At 37.0% G+C, this 20,205-nt stretch overlaps 1 protein-coding gene across 5 annotated transcripts; it reads left to right on the top strand.

Annotated features, from left to right (window-relative positions):
- The first annotated feature begins 2,191 nt into the window (after positions 1-2,191).
- On the top strand, positions 2,192-19,429 carry LOC148063293 (uncharacterized). 5 transcript variants are annotated; one of them, XM_087811621.1, is made up of 11 exons: positions 2,192-2,319; positions 6,955-7,012; positions 9,085-9,246; positions 10,401-10,601; positions 10,707-10,865; positions 12,302-12,382; positions 12,771-12,906; positions 12,979-13,023; positions 14,069-14,533; positions 15,028-16,430; positions 17,448-19,429. In XM_087811621.1, the coding sequence occupies exons 1-11, from the start codon at positions 2,255-2,257 to the stop codon at positions 17,493-17,495; spliced, it is 2,823 nt and encodes a 940-aa protein (XP_087667747.1). In that variant the 5' UTR covers positions 2,192-2,254; the 3' UTR covers positions 17,496-19,429. The 5 variants fall into 5 exon arrangements, with proteins under 5 accessions (XP_087667747.1, XP_087667746.1, XP_087667745.1 ...); XM_087811620.1 differs by having other exon boundaries at positions 6,955-7,039; XM_087811619.1 differs by having other exon boundaries at positions 6,805-7,039.
- The last annotated feature ends 776 nt before the right edge of the window (positions 19,430-20,205 follow it).

Here is a 20,205-nt window from a genome sequence, read left to right as displayed (position 1 = left end):
TGTTTCAACAACCAGAGCAGTAAGTTATTGAGTCTGTCCTGTTATAAAGGCATAAAACCAAGAGCTTCGGGCGCTTGGACGTCACTCTGCTGTGCTCCACTTTGATCAAGAGACCGGACAAACAAAAAAAACAGGCACACAATCACGAATAGTAAAACAGTTACACACACAGGCACGCATGCACACACACTTATTTATCAACACACTGTAGTCTTTTTTTTGTAATTGCTTGAGAACTAGATTTTAATTCTGATTTATTACCTTTGAGGCTGTGAAGAGTAGTCACATGCCATGTGATGTCGTATCCCAATAAACCCATAGATTTGTAACGTGACGTACGTGACAAATTATGATTTTAATACTCATTATCAGTGTCTTTTTGTATTTACACTGCAGTAATTTAAGTAACTCACAGATCTTAAAGTCGTTAAATTTACAATCTTTTATAGTGAAATTATAAAATAGGTGGTTCTAACCGTCAAACAGAATAGATTAATGTTTATATGTAAATATTAGTGTATTTTCTCAATAGCTTCCAGATGTTGTGATGAAATCACTCAAATTCAGTATGAGATCATAGTACTAAATCAGATTTATAATATTTTATCATTGTCTTTACCTTGCACCTCTCATAATATATTAAATATATATTTGTATGTAAATATTGGTGATTTTTCTCAATAGCTTTCTCAAGATGTTGGGATGAAATCACTGAAATTTAGTGTAAGATCATAGAACTAAATCAGCTTTATTTCATGCCTTTTTTTATGTTCTCAACCGTAAACAACTGAAAACAAATTTTTTAAATCATTGTTACATGAAAACTGTAACCTTCGTGAAAGTAAAAATTCATTGACGGTCCCTAACAGAGGTGACGCTGGAGCGTCAGCGACTCTTGGCAGTTCTATTGACCGCTTCTAGTGAGCTCTCTTCGGGCGTGTAGCGGACAATGACTCGGCGGTTGTCGGAACGAATGCCTGTCGAATATCCAATATCACACTAACTTCACCGCGGAGATTTACAAGGCAAATATCCGACCATGTTGTGACGTCTCAAATGCATAAATTACTCTGAAAGTAATTGAAAATAATGCGTTTTCTTTTCCTCCTGGTATCGTTCAACTGTGGCGTATCTAAACTGCCGAGAATGTCGATTTAAACGAAGTTATAAAAAAAAAAAAATGTAATTTGAGAGACTGGATATTATGTTAAATCCAGGCTTAACTTAGAAACCAATTTGAAAATAATTGATTCAAGTTTATTTGAACGGTTGCGCAGACGGACAGAGCTCGACTGCCACCTAGAGTATAGTTTTAGTAATGACATTGCTCATCCCACAGAGATACTACTAGAACTTAGAACCTGATCGTTCTTGTGTTGTCTATATTAATGACTTGGTTCTTGTTTGTTTGATTAAAACATATTCGTATTCATCCTGCACATCAAATCGTAAAATCGAATTCAAAAAAGTATCATCTGTGATCAAAATACAAGCTGTTAAATAAGATTGAACAGAAGCTATGGAAGTAAACGAATGCCATCAGAATATTGAATGGTTGAATTTATCTATTTCAAATATTGAAAGGTTGAAATAATTTAAATTATTTAATATTTGTTATATTTTAATTTCAATTATTCAACTTTTTTTTTAATTCCTAGCGTATTAAATTCAATATTAAAAAATACAAAGCCTTTTAAATTCAATATAAATAAAATACGAAGCCTTCTTAATTCAGAATAACAGAGCCACCAGACAAAACCAAACGAGTACCCACTTACTGGATCATACTTGCATGCATAAACGATCAAGTTACCTCATCACAGCTGCATCAGTTTAGATATTGTCATGACAAAGTATCAACTTTGTTTTAACGTCTGGATATATAGAAATGTTGGAGATGAAATTAGGATGTGCTGACCCCTGCTGTAAGAATAAAGCACTGCGAAGAAACCTAATTTGTTAAATGACCCCGTTACATTGTTAAATCCATATTAATTGTTTATAATTTCGTTTATTTTTAAATTTTATTAAAGAGTTACCATCAATAAACTGGCCTCAGAAATGTATTTTCAAATGTTTTATTGTGAAAGGAATTCCAGATGATCGCTGCTTCCGCTGTACAGCTCCGACTTCCGTGCGTCGCTGTCACGGCGAGCCTGGGACATGGGCTGGTGGGTCACCAGGTAACGGTCCTGGTTACAGGAGATGGTTACCGAAGTAAACCTGCGAGAAGAAGGATGAGAGCTCTGCAGTCATGATGCGCTTCGTTCTAGATTGTCTGAGGACGTCGAGGGCCACGAAGAGCCAGGAGGGAGTCAGGTACCATTGTTTGTCGTCCTAACCGTGAAGTTACTTTGATGCTGCAGTGTCTTCCTGCGCTAACACTAGCCCAGCTAGCACTTAGCATCCAGCTACTGCACTCACGCGAGGAAATACATTTTTAATATATATTACACTAGACAAAAACATTCATTATGAATATATTTCTATTTAAGGGAAATCTTTATTTCTTTATTTTAACTAATTTTCTGATTCAATCTTCATGTGACCAAGATACTTCCTACCCGAGAGAAATATATCAACATAAATTACAGTTATCAACATTATATTTGTATGTTATCAACGAAATATTCGGATTATTATTCATTTAATTGTTTATTTTAATTTTATTTGAAATTAGATCACAGTGTACAATACACAGCATTCTTTGATTTGCTTTCCTGTTTTTACATTACAAAGAAAATAAATGAAAACAAATGACAAAGAAATGAAGACCACCCTAGTCTTTATAAATTATATATACTATATATAAACTTTGAATTACTTAAATTGGTTGGGAATATCACTATCAGTCTGGCAAAGCTGGCAAGGTTTTAAAAAAAATGATAGAAGGGTTCCTAAATTGTATTCCCAGATTATTATTGTTGTTTTTGTAATATTAATTCAATATTTAGTCAATAGTTAATGAACTAAATGGCTACAAATCAATTGTTTAAGGACATAAACAAACACAGAAGTTCTACACATATATTGTAAATATTAATAACAGATATTTTGAAGAAAAAATGTCCACTAATTTGTAGTTTCAATGGATATGTTGCCTACATACATTATGCTCAAATATCTTTTGTTTATTTAGTAATGGAAAGGGGTCATTATTTAGTTTAGAAATATAAATGTATTAATTTACAGAAAGCCTGGGCAAAAGTGAAAAAAGCAAACAAGGAACAAACATTCTGCAGATTTTTTTTTTTTAAGTCTATCGTTTCATATGAAATTCAACATTTAAACACAGTAAATGTTTAATTTTATAATTGAGTAATATGGGTAATTATAGTATTAACAATCATAATAAGCAAGAAAACATTTATTAATTATTGTTTTCGTTGCAAAAATGACATTCTTGTTGCATTAAAATTTTCGTTGCGATACTTACTTACTTATTACGATTACTTTCTTCTTATCCCAAATCTACAGATAAATAAAAGTAAATCCACAGCAGACAAAGGCTCGGGTCTCGACAGGTCAAGCGTCACTCATGTGTCGGGGGAGAGCTCTGTGCACTGGCTTGGATTTAGTCAATGAGCATTAGGATCAGGCTAAGATGTCTCATCCTTTATTCGCTCTGTAAAAACCCTTGATCCCTGCTTGAGCTCTGACCATGGTGCCGATGATTCCTGCTACAATTTAAAGGTGTTTAATCTACTGTAATAACTCACTATTTTTACTTAACATGATTTACACTCATTTGGTCATATAATCCAGAAGCAATTAAATACATATTAAAATAATAATAATAACATTTTTAATATTAACCTTCTAAGTATTTCTGCTTTTAACATTTATTTTATGATTTTTAAGGAATAAAGAAAACAAAAAAGGTTTGTGTTTCAAGAAACTGAAAGGCTACAAGAGAAAAGTTCATGTACATGACATAATATCCGTGATGTATTCACTGAGTGACCAGAGAATTTACATCCATCTGAAATTGATCCATACATGAAAAAAAAAGGTCATCAATACATTTGAAGTGAATTGATGTACGGGACAAGAATTATGTGATGACGCGACCAAACTTATTTCATGGTGTCTTGGTGTGATTTTAAACTCAATGTCCAAGTCTTGATCTGTAGCATCTGTATTAGTGATGGTCGGATAAAGCTTCATGAAGCAGTGTCATTATTTCAGAGTCCACTAGATGGCGGACTCTGCACTATTTTCCTTTGTTTTCAAAAACTGTTCTAATGAAACTTAACATAATTTTTGAACTGGTGGCGCCACCTACTGACCTCTAAGTAATAGATGAGGTGAAGGCTGATCATTTCTATTTCTAGTTATTTCTAGTAGTAGTTTTACTTCAGAAAAACACAGTTTAAAGAAACCCTCTCTCATTAAGCTCTCCTTTCTGGTTCCCTCGAGCAAGACTGTGTCATTGTCAACATGATTTTAACTGGTTCAGTGGCCCAAAAGATTCTAACAATGTAAGTTGAGTGAACTAAATATATATTCCCCAAACTTTCCGTGACAGAAAGTGTGAGATAATGATGTTTTTTTTTTTTTTTTCATTTTTGAACCTCGGTCTATCTTATAACTTCAACAGAGCTTTACTTTTCAGTTTTACTATACTATATGTTCCATGGCTTAACCCATCTTAAAGAATATTTTAGGTAAATAATACTTAATAATTCAACATTAACATTGACCAACCATGTGGTGGGCCGGACTGACTAGATTTGGGTCCTAGCACCATGAGTGTTACATACTCAACTTGATTTTTATTTGTTTTTTTATTGATTATTGCAAACAAAAACACATGTGTGTTGTTGCTGAATCTCAGGGTGATATTCATTGCTGATGTTACAGTCAAGACAAGAGAGACACATACATTTACCTTTATTTTAATCCAAAAAATAAAGTTTATTTTTAATTTTACAGAGTGATTTCAAAAACTGTGGCCTCATCTAGTTCTGCACTCGCTGTCAAAATGTTGTGTAGTGCTGCTATACGACAAAATCATTAGTGAATGTTAGTAGCGATAGATTGATGAAACTTCTTGAAGCTTTAACCTTCTTCCAAAAGCCCACTAGATGGCACTGTCTGCTCTTTAATCAATATCCAGTCTATCCAGCTTTTCTATTGAAACCATATACTGAGCTCAGAAAATGATGCCATTGCTTCATGAAGCGTCATCAGTCCTTCACTGGGATGAATTTTGTTTTTTAAGCATAAGTTTAGTTCTTCCAAACTGTGTTTGCAGAGAAACCACTGAACATTGCGTAACTAAAAAAAAGGTAAAGATAAAGGCCAAAATAAATGTTTTTTTAATAGGATATTTGAGTTAAACAGAGTAAAAGGTTCAAAAGAGAGTTAAACACATTAATGAAGCCAGTTAAGAGTTAAAAGATCACATAAAAGTCAGTTTGTTGCCAAATATTTTTAATAAAATCCAGTAAAATAAAAACATATTCATATGGTGTGTCGTGTTTTGTGTTCAAGGTTTGAAACAAAAAATAATTGAAAAAACACTTACCTAGATGGCATGCTTTACTTTCATTTTTAAATACATCAATTAAGTTAAAAGCTTTTCTAAATGCTTTGAGAATCAATATTTTCATGAGTTGCTTATTTGATGACACACGTTTGGGCATGAGTCGTAGTTGTCCATCATGTTAATATGACATCAAATTGATCATTTTACTGCCCTTTTAAAAATAATTACGAGCACAACCAACAAACCTCTACATATGCGCAAAGAAAGAACAGTAAGGTGTTCAGTTTTGTAAAAAAAAAAAAGGACCAGATTCACTCTTAAATAACATTAGTATGTGACTCTTGACTGGTGAAAATGAGTAAAACACAAAATATTTAGAAACAAAACGTCTGTTTCAAAGTCCTCATTCCATATGAATAATGCTAAAAACTACACAGACACACACATACATAACCCCATCGTCAGCATACAATCAAACACACATCTCAAGATATTTTTATTCCTGCAGGCTTTTGTGTTGTTCTCAGTATTAACCTTCAATGTATATATTTTATTGAGTATTGTTTTGATTGTTTAAGCGCTTTGTGACCCTGGTCTGGAAAAGCGCTCTATAAATACAAATTATACTTACTTACTTACATAGATGCAAATACACCAACATCTTGTCAACCAGTCCAGAGTTCTTGCTGATTCAGAGTTATGGTGAGATGTTTTTTTTTCATGCACTTTATTTAATTTTTTTGCAGGTCATGCTTTTGTATATTTACTTTTTCATATCTGAACGTCGGCCCGTGAATAGAATCCTGACATTGAATTGGTCCGTGGTACAAAAAGAGGTTGGGGACCCCTGGCTATAATTCATCTGAACAGGAGGGACTGTTAAGATGGTGTAGTTCGAGCCTAGCACGTCCCAAATCTGAGATTTAATGCGACGAATGTTCCACCGACACCTCAAAACCGGTTCTAGCTGTGATTCACCTCCATGTTGACACACGTATGTATTCAATAGCCTGCAGCAGCACTGATCAATATTGATCCAGGCGGCTGCATGTTTGCTCCCTGCAGCTTTTTTATGAATGAGCAGGTCAGATTGATGCATACTGCAGTGACTGGAGGTGGAGGAGGAGGAGGAGGGGATCCGAACAGGGAACGTGAGGGGACAGCAGTCTTTTAGGTGGACGGGCCTGTCTCTGACGCTGCCTCCCTGACTCATCCCCCTCTTCTTCTCCATCCTCACATTGGTGCAATGTGCTGTGATGCATCAGCGAACACACACACATTCAGACGCACCAGCGGCTCCACCCCCTCTGCAGTGTGAGGACGGCCAGACTCGGGAAAGCGATGGAGGAGCAAACGGTGCAGCAGGCAAAAATGGAGGATGGAGGGAAGACTGACTGGAAAAATGACTGCTCGCTCTCGTCTTTGCTCAAACACTCATGTCTGCTCTGCTGGTCGTCTCCCAGGGACACGGAGGTGGTGGAAACGGACCAGCGAGTCGTCGCCAAATCGACGGAAATAAGAGTAAGAAGACCGCAGCATCTAGCGCTGGTGTGTGTGTCTGTCTTCTGCATGTGTGTCTTTATTGATGAATCAACACATTTCTGTTTAGATCACACGTGTAAATATTGGCATGTCTAATGTAGAGCATGTCCTCTTTGACAGTGATTAAACAATGCTGTTTTATTGAGATAACATCAACTCCTGTCTTTTTAACCAGGTGATGGATAGTTTCATCATCAGCACTAGGATGTGTGATCATCATGATTTTTGTGTATTTATAAGGAAACGTTTTCAGGTTTTATATGGTCACATATTGATGGTAGATAAGATTTATTGATGCTACATGGATCATTGGTGCGAATATTTCCATTATTTTCTCTTAAAACAGCAGGAAAATTTCACTGAATTAATAAAAAAAATGCAAACAAAAATTATGTTTGATTATTTTAAAGCCATGATTTAATATCTTTTTTTTTTTAAGTATAGGATTTACTCGTCAACTGAACTCAATATATTTTTATTTTATCCTTAGCATATGTAGCTAGCAACGCCATAATCATGTATAACAAGATTTTCATTCCAAGAATGAAAACAAGATTTGTTGAATATTCCTGTTAAGTTTATTTTGCTAATGAAAAGATCACATCACACTGAGCAGTTTCATGCTTAGAAGTCTTAATTGTTTAAATTTAAAAAAAAATGATAGATGATAGCGCAATTATAGATTTGACCAAAGATAAAACATTTAGATCAGTAGAAAGATGTGTAGCGTGACTATACAATCTGATTGGCTGAACCATACAGATTATTGCTTTTAGTTAGTTTCAATACAGAAACATGTCGAGTGTTGGACCATGGAAGGTATTTTGCTGAATTATGTCAAATTATTCTATTGATAGATGATTTTGTCCCACTGCAAGATTGTTTCAAGCCGCTTCCCGTTATATTTAGTAATAATCAGCTGATGAAGCTTCATGAAACAGTGTCATCCTATTTGGAGCTCAGTAGATGGCGCTCTTAGCTAATAAACTATGGGTGGTTTCCTTAAAATAGTTGTTCATAACCAAAGATTATATGGCAAAGAATTACACCTAGTGGACGGAAGATGCTTCATGAAGCTTCATCAGTCCATTGCTCATATTTACCTAAACATGTTATGCTGTATTAAGTGCAATTTTTTGAATGAACTAAAAACAATGACACATTTAAAATTATTATTTAATATTATTTGTATAAAATACTTTGTTTGGGGACTACATACATCGAACATACCAAAATATAATTGTCAGAGTAAATTGTTGGTTAAATTCTTCTTATTATTATTTTTCTTATTCTTTATGTCCCATAAAATCAATTGAAAATGTATTTTCCAATAATATTATATAATATAAAAGTAAGTAAGTAAGTAATGGTTAGTTCTAGAGCGCCTTTCTAGACCAGGGTCACGAAGCACTTAAACAATCACAAACGATACACAGTTCAAATATATACTTTAAAAGGTCAATAAGTCATATTAAATCAAATAACACAGATATGAGGACATATACTCCATCATAAATGGTTATAGACCACATGGCGGAGTGACTAAATTCATCAGAAATTATACTCAATCAGATTTTGTTCGGTAATATATTTTATATTTCTGGTAAATTCAAAGAAATAAATGATCTTCTATACTAATTTAACAAATTTGCTTTATTATATTATACATCATATTTCAATACACAAAACATCTTGTTTGTTGCAGTAAATACAAGCAAAAATAATAATAATAATGACACTTTTTTGGAGCAAATCAATTTAAATGGAATTGTTGGTAATGAAATTTCAACATTTATTTCAGACATATATGTACAATACATTTTCTAATGATTCCATTGTGAAATTCTTGTGAAATATATATATATATACATACACAGTATATATATATATATATATACTGTAGATTGGGGTGGAGAAATCAACATCCTCACTTCATATTCTACTGTATAATTCCTCCTCAGTTGATGCAACCATTTTAGAGTCAGTTCAACATCCGCATGAGTTTTATCAACTGAACCCCTGCTTTTTGTAACCATGTGTGTTTTCTGAAGGAATTGGAGAATTCAGTTGCAGTGGAGAACCTGGAGTTGCAGGAGCAGCAGTCGGACCGCCAGGAGCTCGAGGAAACTCTGGTGAAGCTCGACGGCCACAAGGAAAACCTGCTGCAGCAGATCAAGACCACCAGACAGCTCTGCTATGAAGAGAGTCAGAAGGTACTTATGTCGATAGCCACTTCATTCTTTTAATGGTCATTGATCAGCTTCGTATCTTGATTGATTCGGGTCACGAGGTGTAATTAAACTTCAAACATGTCCCCACGTTCAAGTGTGTTTCTGCTATGTGGTGGTTTTGCTGTCAAATTGTGTGATTTATTTGTTTTGTATGTGTGTGTGTGTGTGTGACTGTGTATGTTAGGTTAGGTAGAACTTTATTGATCCCTCAGGAGGTCTCCTTCAGGAAATTGTTTTTTTTCCAAATTATCCACAGCAAATACAGCAATTTTTCAAAAAAATAATCAAAATAAAATAAGAACAAGAACAAAGAGAAATAAAGAGAAAGAACAAGATGATACAATCTAAGTTTAAAGATGTTGGTTATGTTGGTTGGTTCAGAGTTGTTGTCAAGAAACAATGGTCAGTCATACTTCGGTGTGGACATTGATTGGTCTGGTGACTTATATACTTGTTTTTTATATGTTCATTTACAACACTTTATATTTCATTTTCTAAATATTTAAACAAAAGAAAACAGTAATATTCAATCCTGCTTGTGGAACCTATGGTTTCAACAGGGAAATTTAAATGACTAGAACTGTATTTGTTCAAATTAAAATATGACTTTTTTTAAGACACTTTGTTTATACAACGAGTCCCTTGGAGTTGGAGACTTCCACATTGACAAGCATTGATACTTGTAATTACAGTGGTTATGGTTAACAAGATTTAATCTCTCAGTGTTTTAAGTGGGTGGAGCTTAAGCACATTTTCTAACGTAAATGTGTCAATGAAAAGAGAGTTTTGTACAAACAGACACATACTGATGATATTAGACTAAACACTTCTTCACTGTTTTTAAGTAATAAATAAAAATCTGGCAAAAACTTTTTTCCTTTTTTATGAATGATTATTCGAGTTGTGATTTGGCTGGATGACACATAGATGCATACATGTAATATATTGTTACATGTAGCCTCTTAGCCAGTAGGATATAGCCGGTGTTCGGTTTACTTAACTAGGGCGTTGACGATGTATTTCTCCTTTTTATTTTCTGTTTAATCAACACATGTACTGCAGGTGTCTGTGTGAGTAATGTATTCCGTGAACAACGCTTCATAATTCATCAAATATATGTGTGTTATTCTTTGCAGATCTTGTCGCTGCAGGCAGAGGAGGTGCGGAAGGAGAGCCAGGTGGAGGAGTACGAGCGAGAGCTGGCCAGGGCCAGATGGAGGCTGAGGAAGCTGAAAGAGGAGGTGAAGCTGGCCAAGAGGAAGATGGAGGAGGCCGGAGAGAGGAACAGTCCACTGCAGGACTCCATCAGGCAGTCGTACGAGGAGATCCTCCAGGTGGTTTGTGTGTTTGTCAAGTCCTCAAATCTTTCAGAAGCTCTAGAAGAGTTTCAATAAATGTAAGAACATTTCTACACAAATGAACAACTATTTTTGTCCCGACAGGAGGAAAGCACGCTTTACTCTCTATCTGGAGGTGCTGTGACACCGGAGAGCCAGCTGGACGACTCCACATCTCCTGCAGACACAACTGAGGATGAGCCACTTCCCATGAGGCCATGGGGGCGCAGCCAATCACTGCCAGCCTACGCCGACCTGATCATGGTAAGAGTTTATGTTGGGTTTTCAGTCTCACATGCTCAATATTTGTATTATACTTCTGTTCATCTGTTAATAAGATGTTGAATCAATGAAGTAGGGATTGTTCAATGGTTAGATAACTTATGTTGCAGTTCAGATTTCAATATTTTTAATTAATTACTATGGTTTTCTGTTTCTCAACCATCCTAAAACATTATGCTTTGCATTCAAAAATGCAAAAATTGTTACTTTATTATTTGTGACTTTGTATAATGTTATATAAAAAAATGGATCTAAAAGATATTTCCAAACACTGTTTTAAGATATCACTAAAGCATATACAGGGCCATTTTAAAAGTATCTTGGATTCAGGGAGCAGGAGGCATAATCAAGTAACTAGGCCATTTTCATAATATTTAATCACGCATAATATAAGATGATAAGTCAGGGGTCTCAAACTTGTGGCATATGTGGCAGATGGAGTATGGTCCAAGCAAAGAACTTTTTACAATGATCAACAGATCATCACATCAAATCGTATCATTTATAAATATATATAGGTTTGTAATGTAGTTGAGGAAGAAAATGGAATGTTAAATTAAATTTAGATCAAAGACATGCCGGAAGAAACTGCTTAAACAACAATAATTTACCTCTCGTTGGTGAGTTGTGGTGAGCAAATTTTCAAGGGTGTATTAGATCTTGTTTTCTGACAGTGACAGTGAGATTATTTAATTATTATTATTATATTTATCTTGATATCTTGAAAAAGAATTCTATTTATTCGTATTACTCATTTAACGAATTTAAAATGTGGATTTTTATTATCCAATGAAGGTCTTCGTCAAAAATTAATTAAAAAACGGATGAAAAGAATGTTGATGTTGCAGAAGCTGTTATTGATAGAACAGATGCCTGCCATCATCCAAGCTGAAGGCAGCAACAAAATATATTTGGGATTTTTGTGGGAACTTTTATTTAACTGGTTTTGAGTTTCATCACAGTTGGTTCTCAGTCTGGGTCTGTTTTTTACAACTGGACCTTTCAGACGGACTACTGTTAGACAAGGTGACCAAGTTGCATGCCCTAACGTCTGCAGATTGTGTGCTCTCTACCTTAGATACGGTGCCGATAAAGCTTCATGATACAGCATTAATATGTTCTTAGTAGATGGCTCTCTTTACGTATAAATTATGGGAGGTTTAATTAAAATAGTTGCTCAAAGACAAAGACGGCACAGAGTGGACTCTGAAAAAGACAACAAGGTTTCATGAAGCTTCATCAACCGCTAATTTAATGTGGAGGAATCTTCTCTCTCATTTTGGTCAGGTGGAGTGAAATATCTGTTTTCACTGAAGTTGTTGATTTACATGGATTAAAACATAGAACTATCCTACATATATCTACATGAAGATTTTCGTCAGATACATCGCATTTACATTTCTGTTTTCTGTGATCAGGGGGCCAATGGAGCACCATTCTGTAACAGTCTAGCAGACACCAGAGAGGAAGCTGATGACAGCGGCAGCAGCTCATCAAAGGTAAATCCTTGAGTAGAAACCACTGAATCAATCTGTACAACAAGAGATTTTGAAGAAGTGATGTTCTAATGACGCTTCATGACACAGTATGGTTGTTTCCTCAGCTCAGTAGAGGTTATATTAACATATTTGTTCAAAGCCAAGAATTAAACAGAAAAGAGCTTCATCTATTGGACTATTAAAATGAGGACGATGCTTCATGAAACTTCATCAGACCATCAATACTTTTAAGTGTTTTTGATACGATTATGGTAGTAAAAGTAAGTGGTGACAAAATCCAATCAAATATGCTAAAATGCTGGTGGGTTTTGGTCATGAGATTCTTATACAGATCCATGTAAATGATGCAAAACAGGTCATGAGCCCTTACAGGAGGTTGTCCACACAGATGGACAGATCAAACCTGGACTATGACCCAGAAGATGGCGACATTGAGCAGGTAAAACCAGAAGAGACGGACGAGATTCCTGAGAAGCAACTAGACTTTTATCAAGCGGATCCCTTCGCGCACTGCCAGAGTAATCGTACGTATCGCATTCTCTGAGTCTTTTTTAGTGAACTTGTTTCCATGACAACATTTGCAATTGTGATTTCAGATGACCTTTTTGAGGAGGACATGTTTCTAAAAACAGACACATCAGGTGAGAATCAACTTCTTTTGCTATGTTTTGTTCTGCTCTCACAGATCTAAAATATAAGTCTTTCTTTATCAAATCCGACTTATTTGACATAACTATATTCATTTTAGGATTGAGATTGTTTGATAATAAGTCAATATTACAACTTGTTCATCCTCCTGATTTTAGCTAATAATTGACTAAAGCAATGCTCATCAAATCTTTGTTTTTAACCCTTGTGTTATCTCAGGGTTAAGGTGACCAAAAAAAAATGTGTTTGTATTATCCCTTGTGTTTTTTCTGGGTCAAAGTGGCCTGACCCTGAGATAAGGGGTTAAGGCACTTCATTATATATTTTTGTGTACAAATAAATTGCCATTTAAAGTACAAACACCTCTTGAACAGTCAAACCTTTGTAAATTTAAACATTCAATTCTAGTTAAATTTGCCCCCAACTTTTTTTTTACTAGCGTCTTGCTGGCTTCTGCCTATGCTCTGACTTAGTGAGGAGCTTTGACCCTGCCCTCAACCCACTAAAAAGTGGATCTGACCGCCAATTTCCGCTCTATTCCACTGCCACCACTGATACAGTACTATTGAATCCGTTCATCCCTCTGTGATGGATTTTCAAGGCTTCTGGTTTCGTAGCAGCCGGAACACAAATGCAGAAATTGGGGACAGCACAGCACAGAAATAACAAAGAACTATCTAAGGCACAGTAATCTATTGTATGCGTCAGCTCATTGTATCTTTGTGGAAACATTACATCTTTTTTTTCATTCCTTTTTCCAGATTGTTAAATAGTCCTGATGACCTGTATACATTTTTTTTTTGAAATCAAAACAAGCGTTTTACATAACTCCTGCAGGAGTGTAAACATATTTTCAATCTCAAAAAGGTCCCATTATGTAAGGCAATCCATAATTATGCATATCTGTGTATCAGTCTCCACTGGAAAGTAAGACTTTAGGACAGGTTGTAGACAAAGTGTCTAAAATGTTTATCAATAGCAACAAAAATGGCTGTTTATTTTGTGCCCTGATCTGAGTCATGTTGATCTTCTTACCAGATGGATTTGCCTCCGACCCTTTCAAAGGGAGCGACCCATTTGCAGCAGATGTTTTGTTCCCCGAAGAAAAAGCTGGTAGTGATGACGCAGCAGGAAACGTGTTCGATGAGGCCGATGCCAGTCTGTCCTGTGCTGAAAATAAGGCTTCCACGGGCACTCAGTGCTTCGAGTCTGAGTTCCCCGATGAAGACAGTGACATCGAGATAAGCTACAGCCAAGAGAATCTCGAGGCTATTGCTGTGTCTGATAAAGACTGTGGGTTCAAACCCATTCAAAGCTCATCTGAGGATCTTGGCCCTGAGCCCAGACATGGGTGGAAGTCACAGGGCCAGTATTCTGTGGAGTCTGACCCAAATGGCTACGAGCTGGACCTCGGTGCCATCTCACCGCCATCAGACATCGAGGAGCAGAGTCTGGGATCGATCACTGGGGAGATCTGTGCAGAAGCCACTAAAGAGAGTCAAGGTAACTTGTGTTCTCTTATTACACGTATCTTACCTTTCCTCTATGTGACCTTGTACTTGAGTTAAGGTTTTATTGGCATCATTAACACGTGTCTATTGATTGGAATTGAAAAAGAGCTCATATTTACAATACGTATTTAGAAAATGTGCTTAAGCCCTGCCCACTGAAAACACTTATTTTCTGTTTTGTATAAACAAAGCTGGGCATAATTACAGTTGGCTGGAGGAGGTGTGAAGCCATTATTATGTCATAATAGACTCCGCTCTTGTAACCTCTTGCTACCTTTAAAATTTCGTGCTACTCTTACCGTTCCAAGACAGAAAAGAACAAATGAATCATATAGTACGTACAAATTCAATGGAAAAGCAAAGCTTTGTGGTAGCAAATTCGGAAGTACAAGTTCTGGAAAAGAACATCCTGTAGTAGATGTTCTCAGGAACAGGTTTATTTGGCATGTATTTGAAGGTTGTCTAACGTTGATGCTGTTCTTTAAGGTATGTGTATGCGTGAGACAACCCAGTCGGACCAAGAACTCCAGACCAAAAGAGAACAAATCCCTTCACTTGAGGTCACTTGCAGTCAAGAACCCGAGTGCTACAGTGAGGGACAACCAGAGGACACCTCGTCTCCAGATTTGCAAGAGCCTCAGATTCTCTGTACCGACACTGGTTCTGAAAAGGCTAATATTAGTTTTGAGCTGAGCTACGAGCAAAGCAGCCACTCTTCTTATGACCCATATGGATTTAAACTGAGTCCAGAGCACTCGAGTAACACCCTCTTGGACCCTGATGATGCTGAACTCAGCCCTGAACCTCTTGACAATGGTCTAGTCTTTGACAATGATGATCCATCTCTTCAAACTGCCCCGCTGGACTTTGACCCTTATGGGTTTGACATTGCCTCCTCTGAAATCGTGCATGACTATGATCCATACGGCTTTAAACTCAGCCCCGAAGAAGACAACCAAGAAGTTCCAGAACTCTGTCAATCTGACAACCATGAGACACTGGATCTCTGTGGCTTCACAGACAACCAACAGGTGGAATCGTTTGAATACACTAACCAGGAAGTCCTGGATCCATTGGACAACCCAGACATTTGTGAACAATGTAGCGATAATAATAACTTATTGGATCATTCGTGCAACGATGAGAACCAGGAAGTGCTGGTCTATGCAAGTGAGGACAACAAGGAATTGGAGTTTGTTTTTGATGAGAACCAGGAAATAGTAGATCACTGTAGTCCTGACAACCAGGAAGTGGTTGAACCATTTTCTTTAATGCATGAAGACCCAATAGAAACTTCTAATCAAGAAGTGCTGGATCCCTTTACCTCAGGAGACCTAGACCTGCTGAACTTCTGTCCCGATAATCAGGAGGTGCTGGATTTAGATACGAACCAAGAATCATTGAATTTAGTTGCTCAAGAGAATGAAGAAATACTGGATTTGTGTCAATTCGATAACCAAGAAGTCCTGCAAGGTATCAGCCATGAAAGTGAAGAACTCCTAGACCTAGGCAGCCACGACAATCAAGAGGTACTCGATATGTACAGTAAGGACATTTTCCCTGAAAAGAACAACAACCAGTGCGTCATGGAGACTGGACGTAGGGTCATAAACAGTTCTGACAGCGACAGCGCCACTGAAGACCTGCTGGGATTGGAGCAAAGTAACACTTGCATCGCCTCAAATACGAGCACATCTTTCAAACAGGAGCTAAACCCGTCCAGCGCCCCTGCAGCTTTGTTGGAAGGGGATCTGTCGTCCGTGTTTGGAGCTGGAGGATATATAGGTTGTCCTGATGTAGCCGATGATCTGGAGCCTCTGGACCATAGACAGGCCAAGCCAGTGACTGAGCAGGTACGACCTGTAAGACCCCCACGACCTTCGCTCAGGGTGAGTAGGACCAAACCTTTTCTACATCAGACATAGCTTGTACAGGCTCCTGCCTTTTGTTCCCTTCGCAATTTGAAATTTTCAAGTAAATTGCACGTTCCTTTACTGGATTTACTGTATCAAATTTTATTTTATATATTGATTGTTTGAAAACCCACCGAGAACCAGACATGACATAGTAAAAGAGCATATGACTCCCATGGGTGCGCTTACCAATTCAGTACTCTCATTATTACATGATTATTTTTTAAATCTAATTGGGATGCGGCTTTTTATATATTTTGGTATTTGCCACAACAAGAGACATTATTTTGAGGAATAACTACACTTTGAAGAATGGACTCTCGTTTTTTTCTTTCTGCATAAACAATATTTATATTCTCATATAGTTATATATATATACATATATATACAGGTATAATGTACATATACTGTACTACCTCAATATGTCTATGATTTGTTCGACTAGCAGAGGAGATATTACATTAAAAATCTAAATAATAAGTTGAGTTGAGTGAGTTGAGTTGAGTTCAGTGGCCACATTATTATTATTTTATTATTTTTTTATCATGTCATTTCTGGGGCTCCGTAAACTTTTCTTAATTCATTAAATCTGCAGGGATCTGTTGATGTTGTCTGATCTTATATTAGTAAGTGTTCCAACAAGACATTCATCTTTATCAATGCTTCTGGATTGTCCATATACCCTTTTCACCTTCATTTATCTCTTCTTAAACTTAAGGCTTGTAGGCTTGATTTTGGAACATTGAACAACTAAGCCATCTCCTGAAATATATTCTTGTAGTTTTCCTGATTTGGTTTTGAGGCTTGTCCTTAAACATTCTTTTAATCCTTTATATACCTTGGTCTACGAAATCCTTCACAAGGACCCTCCACAGGCCACATCAGAACCACTTTTCTGACTTGAACACTTTGTGGATGTGAATCCGTTGTTTGATGGAATCAAAAATGTGTAAACAGCCATAAATGTAATCAAGTTTGTCATGTGTGTTGCAGAAAAAGGAGAAGCCTAAGTTCCAGATACAAGATATCGACCTGAAGTGAGATCAGTCAAGTGCTGATGTCCATAACTGTAGAACAAGCGAATGGTGCTGAAGCAGATTTGGGGGACACACATATTCAACATTTTAACGGCAATAATACTCTAACTTTCAAGGTTGACCGACTCCCAGGATAAGAATCAAATGAAGAAGCTCTGTGATAAGAGACCAGCTGATACAACTGCTTCAATGCTTTATTTATTAAATGTGGGCGGATCTAATGGGTGCGGGTGTTGTTGTTCTTATCTACCTTCAAACCTCTCCCCCTGATTGAAAGGTTTTGGTTGGCGCCTGAATTTGTAAATACAGTCTAACATGCGCCATGTTTACCAGATAGTTTTCTAGTAGCAGTAGATGTCCAGATATAAAGGGAATAATTGGGAATATTCATCAGTCTGGGGGACAAGCTTTTGAGCACCAATTGCTTTAAAATCTAACACACACCGTGGCATACTTACAAATAACATGTACACTTAAAAGAAGTAAATGTCAGTGTTGTGTGCGTTTCTACCAGATGTAGTTATAATGTCTTGCCCTTAAGAGAGCATTTAATGTAGCTCCTTCAGTACATTCAAACACGGTTCTCCTGGAATGTAACTGTTTCTGGTTAAGAAACACCTTAACACGAGCTGATGCAACAACCATAAGAACTCGACAATATGTGAATGTGGAATCATTAACCAGTGGAGCTTCAAGAATAGAGAAGTTATCCACAGCAAATTTGGTGTTTGGCAACAGAAGATATAATATAAAAGAATCCACTATTCCAAAAATGGTCATGAATTCACAACAGACAAGTCATGACTGTGCTTGAAGAATACTGTAACCCTGGCAACTTGCTGGATGACAAAATGCATCTAGAAATGTGTTTATTCTATGTAAATAGTTGGTACCCATGGAAATGTGGAAAATAATAGCTGACAACTTGTGGATATAGTTGTATGTACCAAGAAAATAAAGAATATGCACTCTTGTTTAATTGCAATAAATGGGTACAAGTGAGTTCCAAATGAAAGAAAAAATATTGTTTATCAATGTATTTGACTTTTATTAACAATGTTTATGAGATGAAAAACACTCAAAGCTAAGTGACTGTCAAATTCCACTCGTCTCATTAGAAAATCTCATTTAAGTGCAAAGGCATGACTGTATAGGATGCACATGATATGTATAGGTGGAGGATGCTGACTCACTGTAGGACCACCTGAAAGACTCTCATAAACATTCCCCTGTTACTGCCACATTCAAGAGGTCAGTGAGCATTCACTGAGGTGAAAGCATAGTGTGCATTATTCCAATGGGCCCCTCATTACTCCTTAAATTAAACAGCCTCCCACCCATGATCACTCCTACGTTGTAGTCAGGAACTTTAGGTCATTACACTGTGAAACCTTCAAGGACCTGTTACAAAGTTAATTTACAGTTACATAGCCAGCATGACCTCCTGAACTCATCTGATGCAGCGACACCAACATGATTATTTAGTCGTCAGTAAACCGACTAAGACCTAGTGTGTCTGCGTGTTCAACACTTCTTGTATGTCACCTGGCACTCGTCCAGATCACACTGATAACGTTGGTCAGAACCCCTGAACTCACTGTGAAATTCATAATTATAGATATAATTTGGATAATAGTTTCCATTTCTCTTAAAGTAATGCCATGACAACATCGTCCCGACGTTACCTGACACCATTATCTGTCGTGGCAAGATTCTCCATGTTGCTACTCCTGTAAAAGTTGTTTACATTATAGATAAGATGTTTGTTTGTACGCACGCAGTACAAGCCAAGGTTTTCATCACTGAAAGATTGAAAGGTCAAAGCCAATCATGTGTTCAACCTTTTCTTGGTTTCCTCGCGATGATTATAACGTGTGATCTTGTGTGTGTTACTGTGTTTGAAACATGATAAAATACAAGTCATTTCTGAATCCACAAGTGTCTTGATATTTTTACAAAATTAGATATTCAACATGTATTCTCTCCCATTGAAAAAGAACACACAACACCTCACGTACCAGCAGGTGGCAATTAGGCCCACCGTATAAGAGGCCTAGCCCCCCGGGATCTTTTCTCCGCAGGGAGCTCAGCCAACCACAGAGCCTGCCGTTTGAGGGTTGTATGAGGTTACAAGAACCCTATTTAATTTTTTTTTTATGTCCTCTGACTTTTTTCGCAGCTTTACTGCTGGTTTGGAGGCAAAGGCCAGCAAGATTAATGTACTCCAAGGTGGTCAATACCAGTTTATGGGGCCCATAATTCCAGGGGCTCCCAAATAATGCATGAAAGGAGACTTCAATGTCAGGTCAATGTGGTATATTATGAGTATGTTGAGTCCAAAAAGTGCCAAAACAATCCCTTCAGCTCGGGCCAGTTGTACCCAGGGAGTCGCTAGCAACACCGCGGGAGAGGTGTCGCCCTTATGTCAGGCGGCTAATCCGTTGCACACAGCCGGGCAAGAGCCTTCAATGTTGCAGGAGAAAATGTGACCTGGTTCTTTTCATTCTGGTTCTTAGGTACAATTCTGAGCCTTCTGATCTTTTCCTTTTTGTTTTTGATCATTGGTTCCACAGTAGTGTCAGTTACTACTAGTACTGCTAGTCTACAGTATGTACAGGGACACTAGAGCGACTCTTTATGTCTTTACCAAAGGCCATAGGAAACGACTGACATGGGTCCGAATCGATGCCAAATGATGGCGCCTCGTTGAACAC

This window comes from Callionymus lyra, chromosome 16 (assembly GCF_982586985.1).
Source record: "Callionymus lyra chromosome 16, fCalLyr1.hap1.1, whole genome shotgun sequence".
Lineage (NCBI taxonomy): Eukaryota > Metazoa > Chordata > Actinopteri > Syngnathiformes > Callionymidae > Callionymus > Callionymus lyra.
Note: the sequence above shows the minus strand (reverse complement) of the source record. Positions and strands in the feature narration are given on the sequence as shown.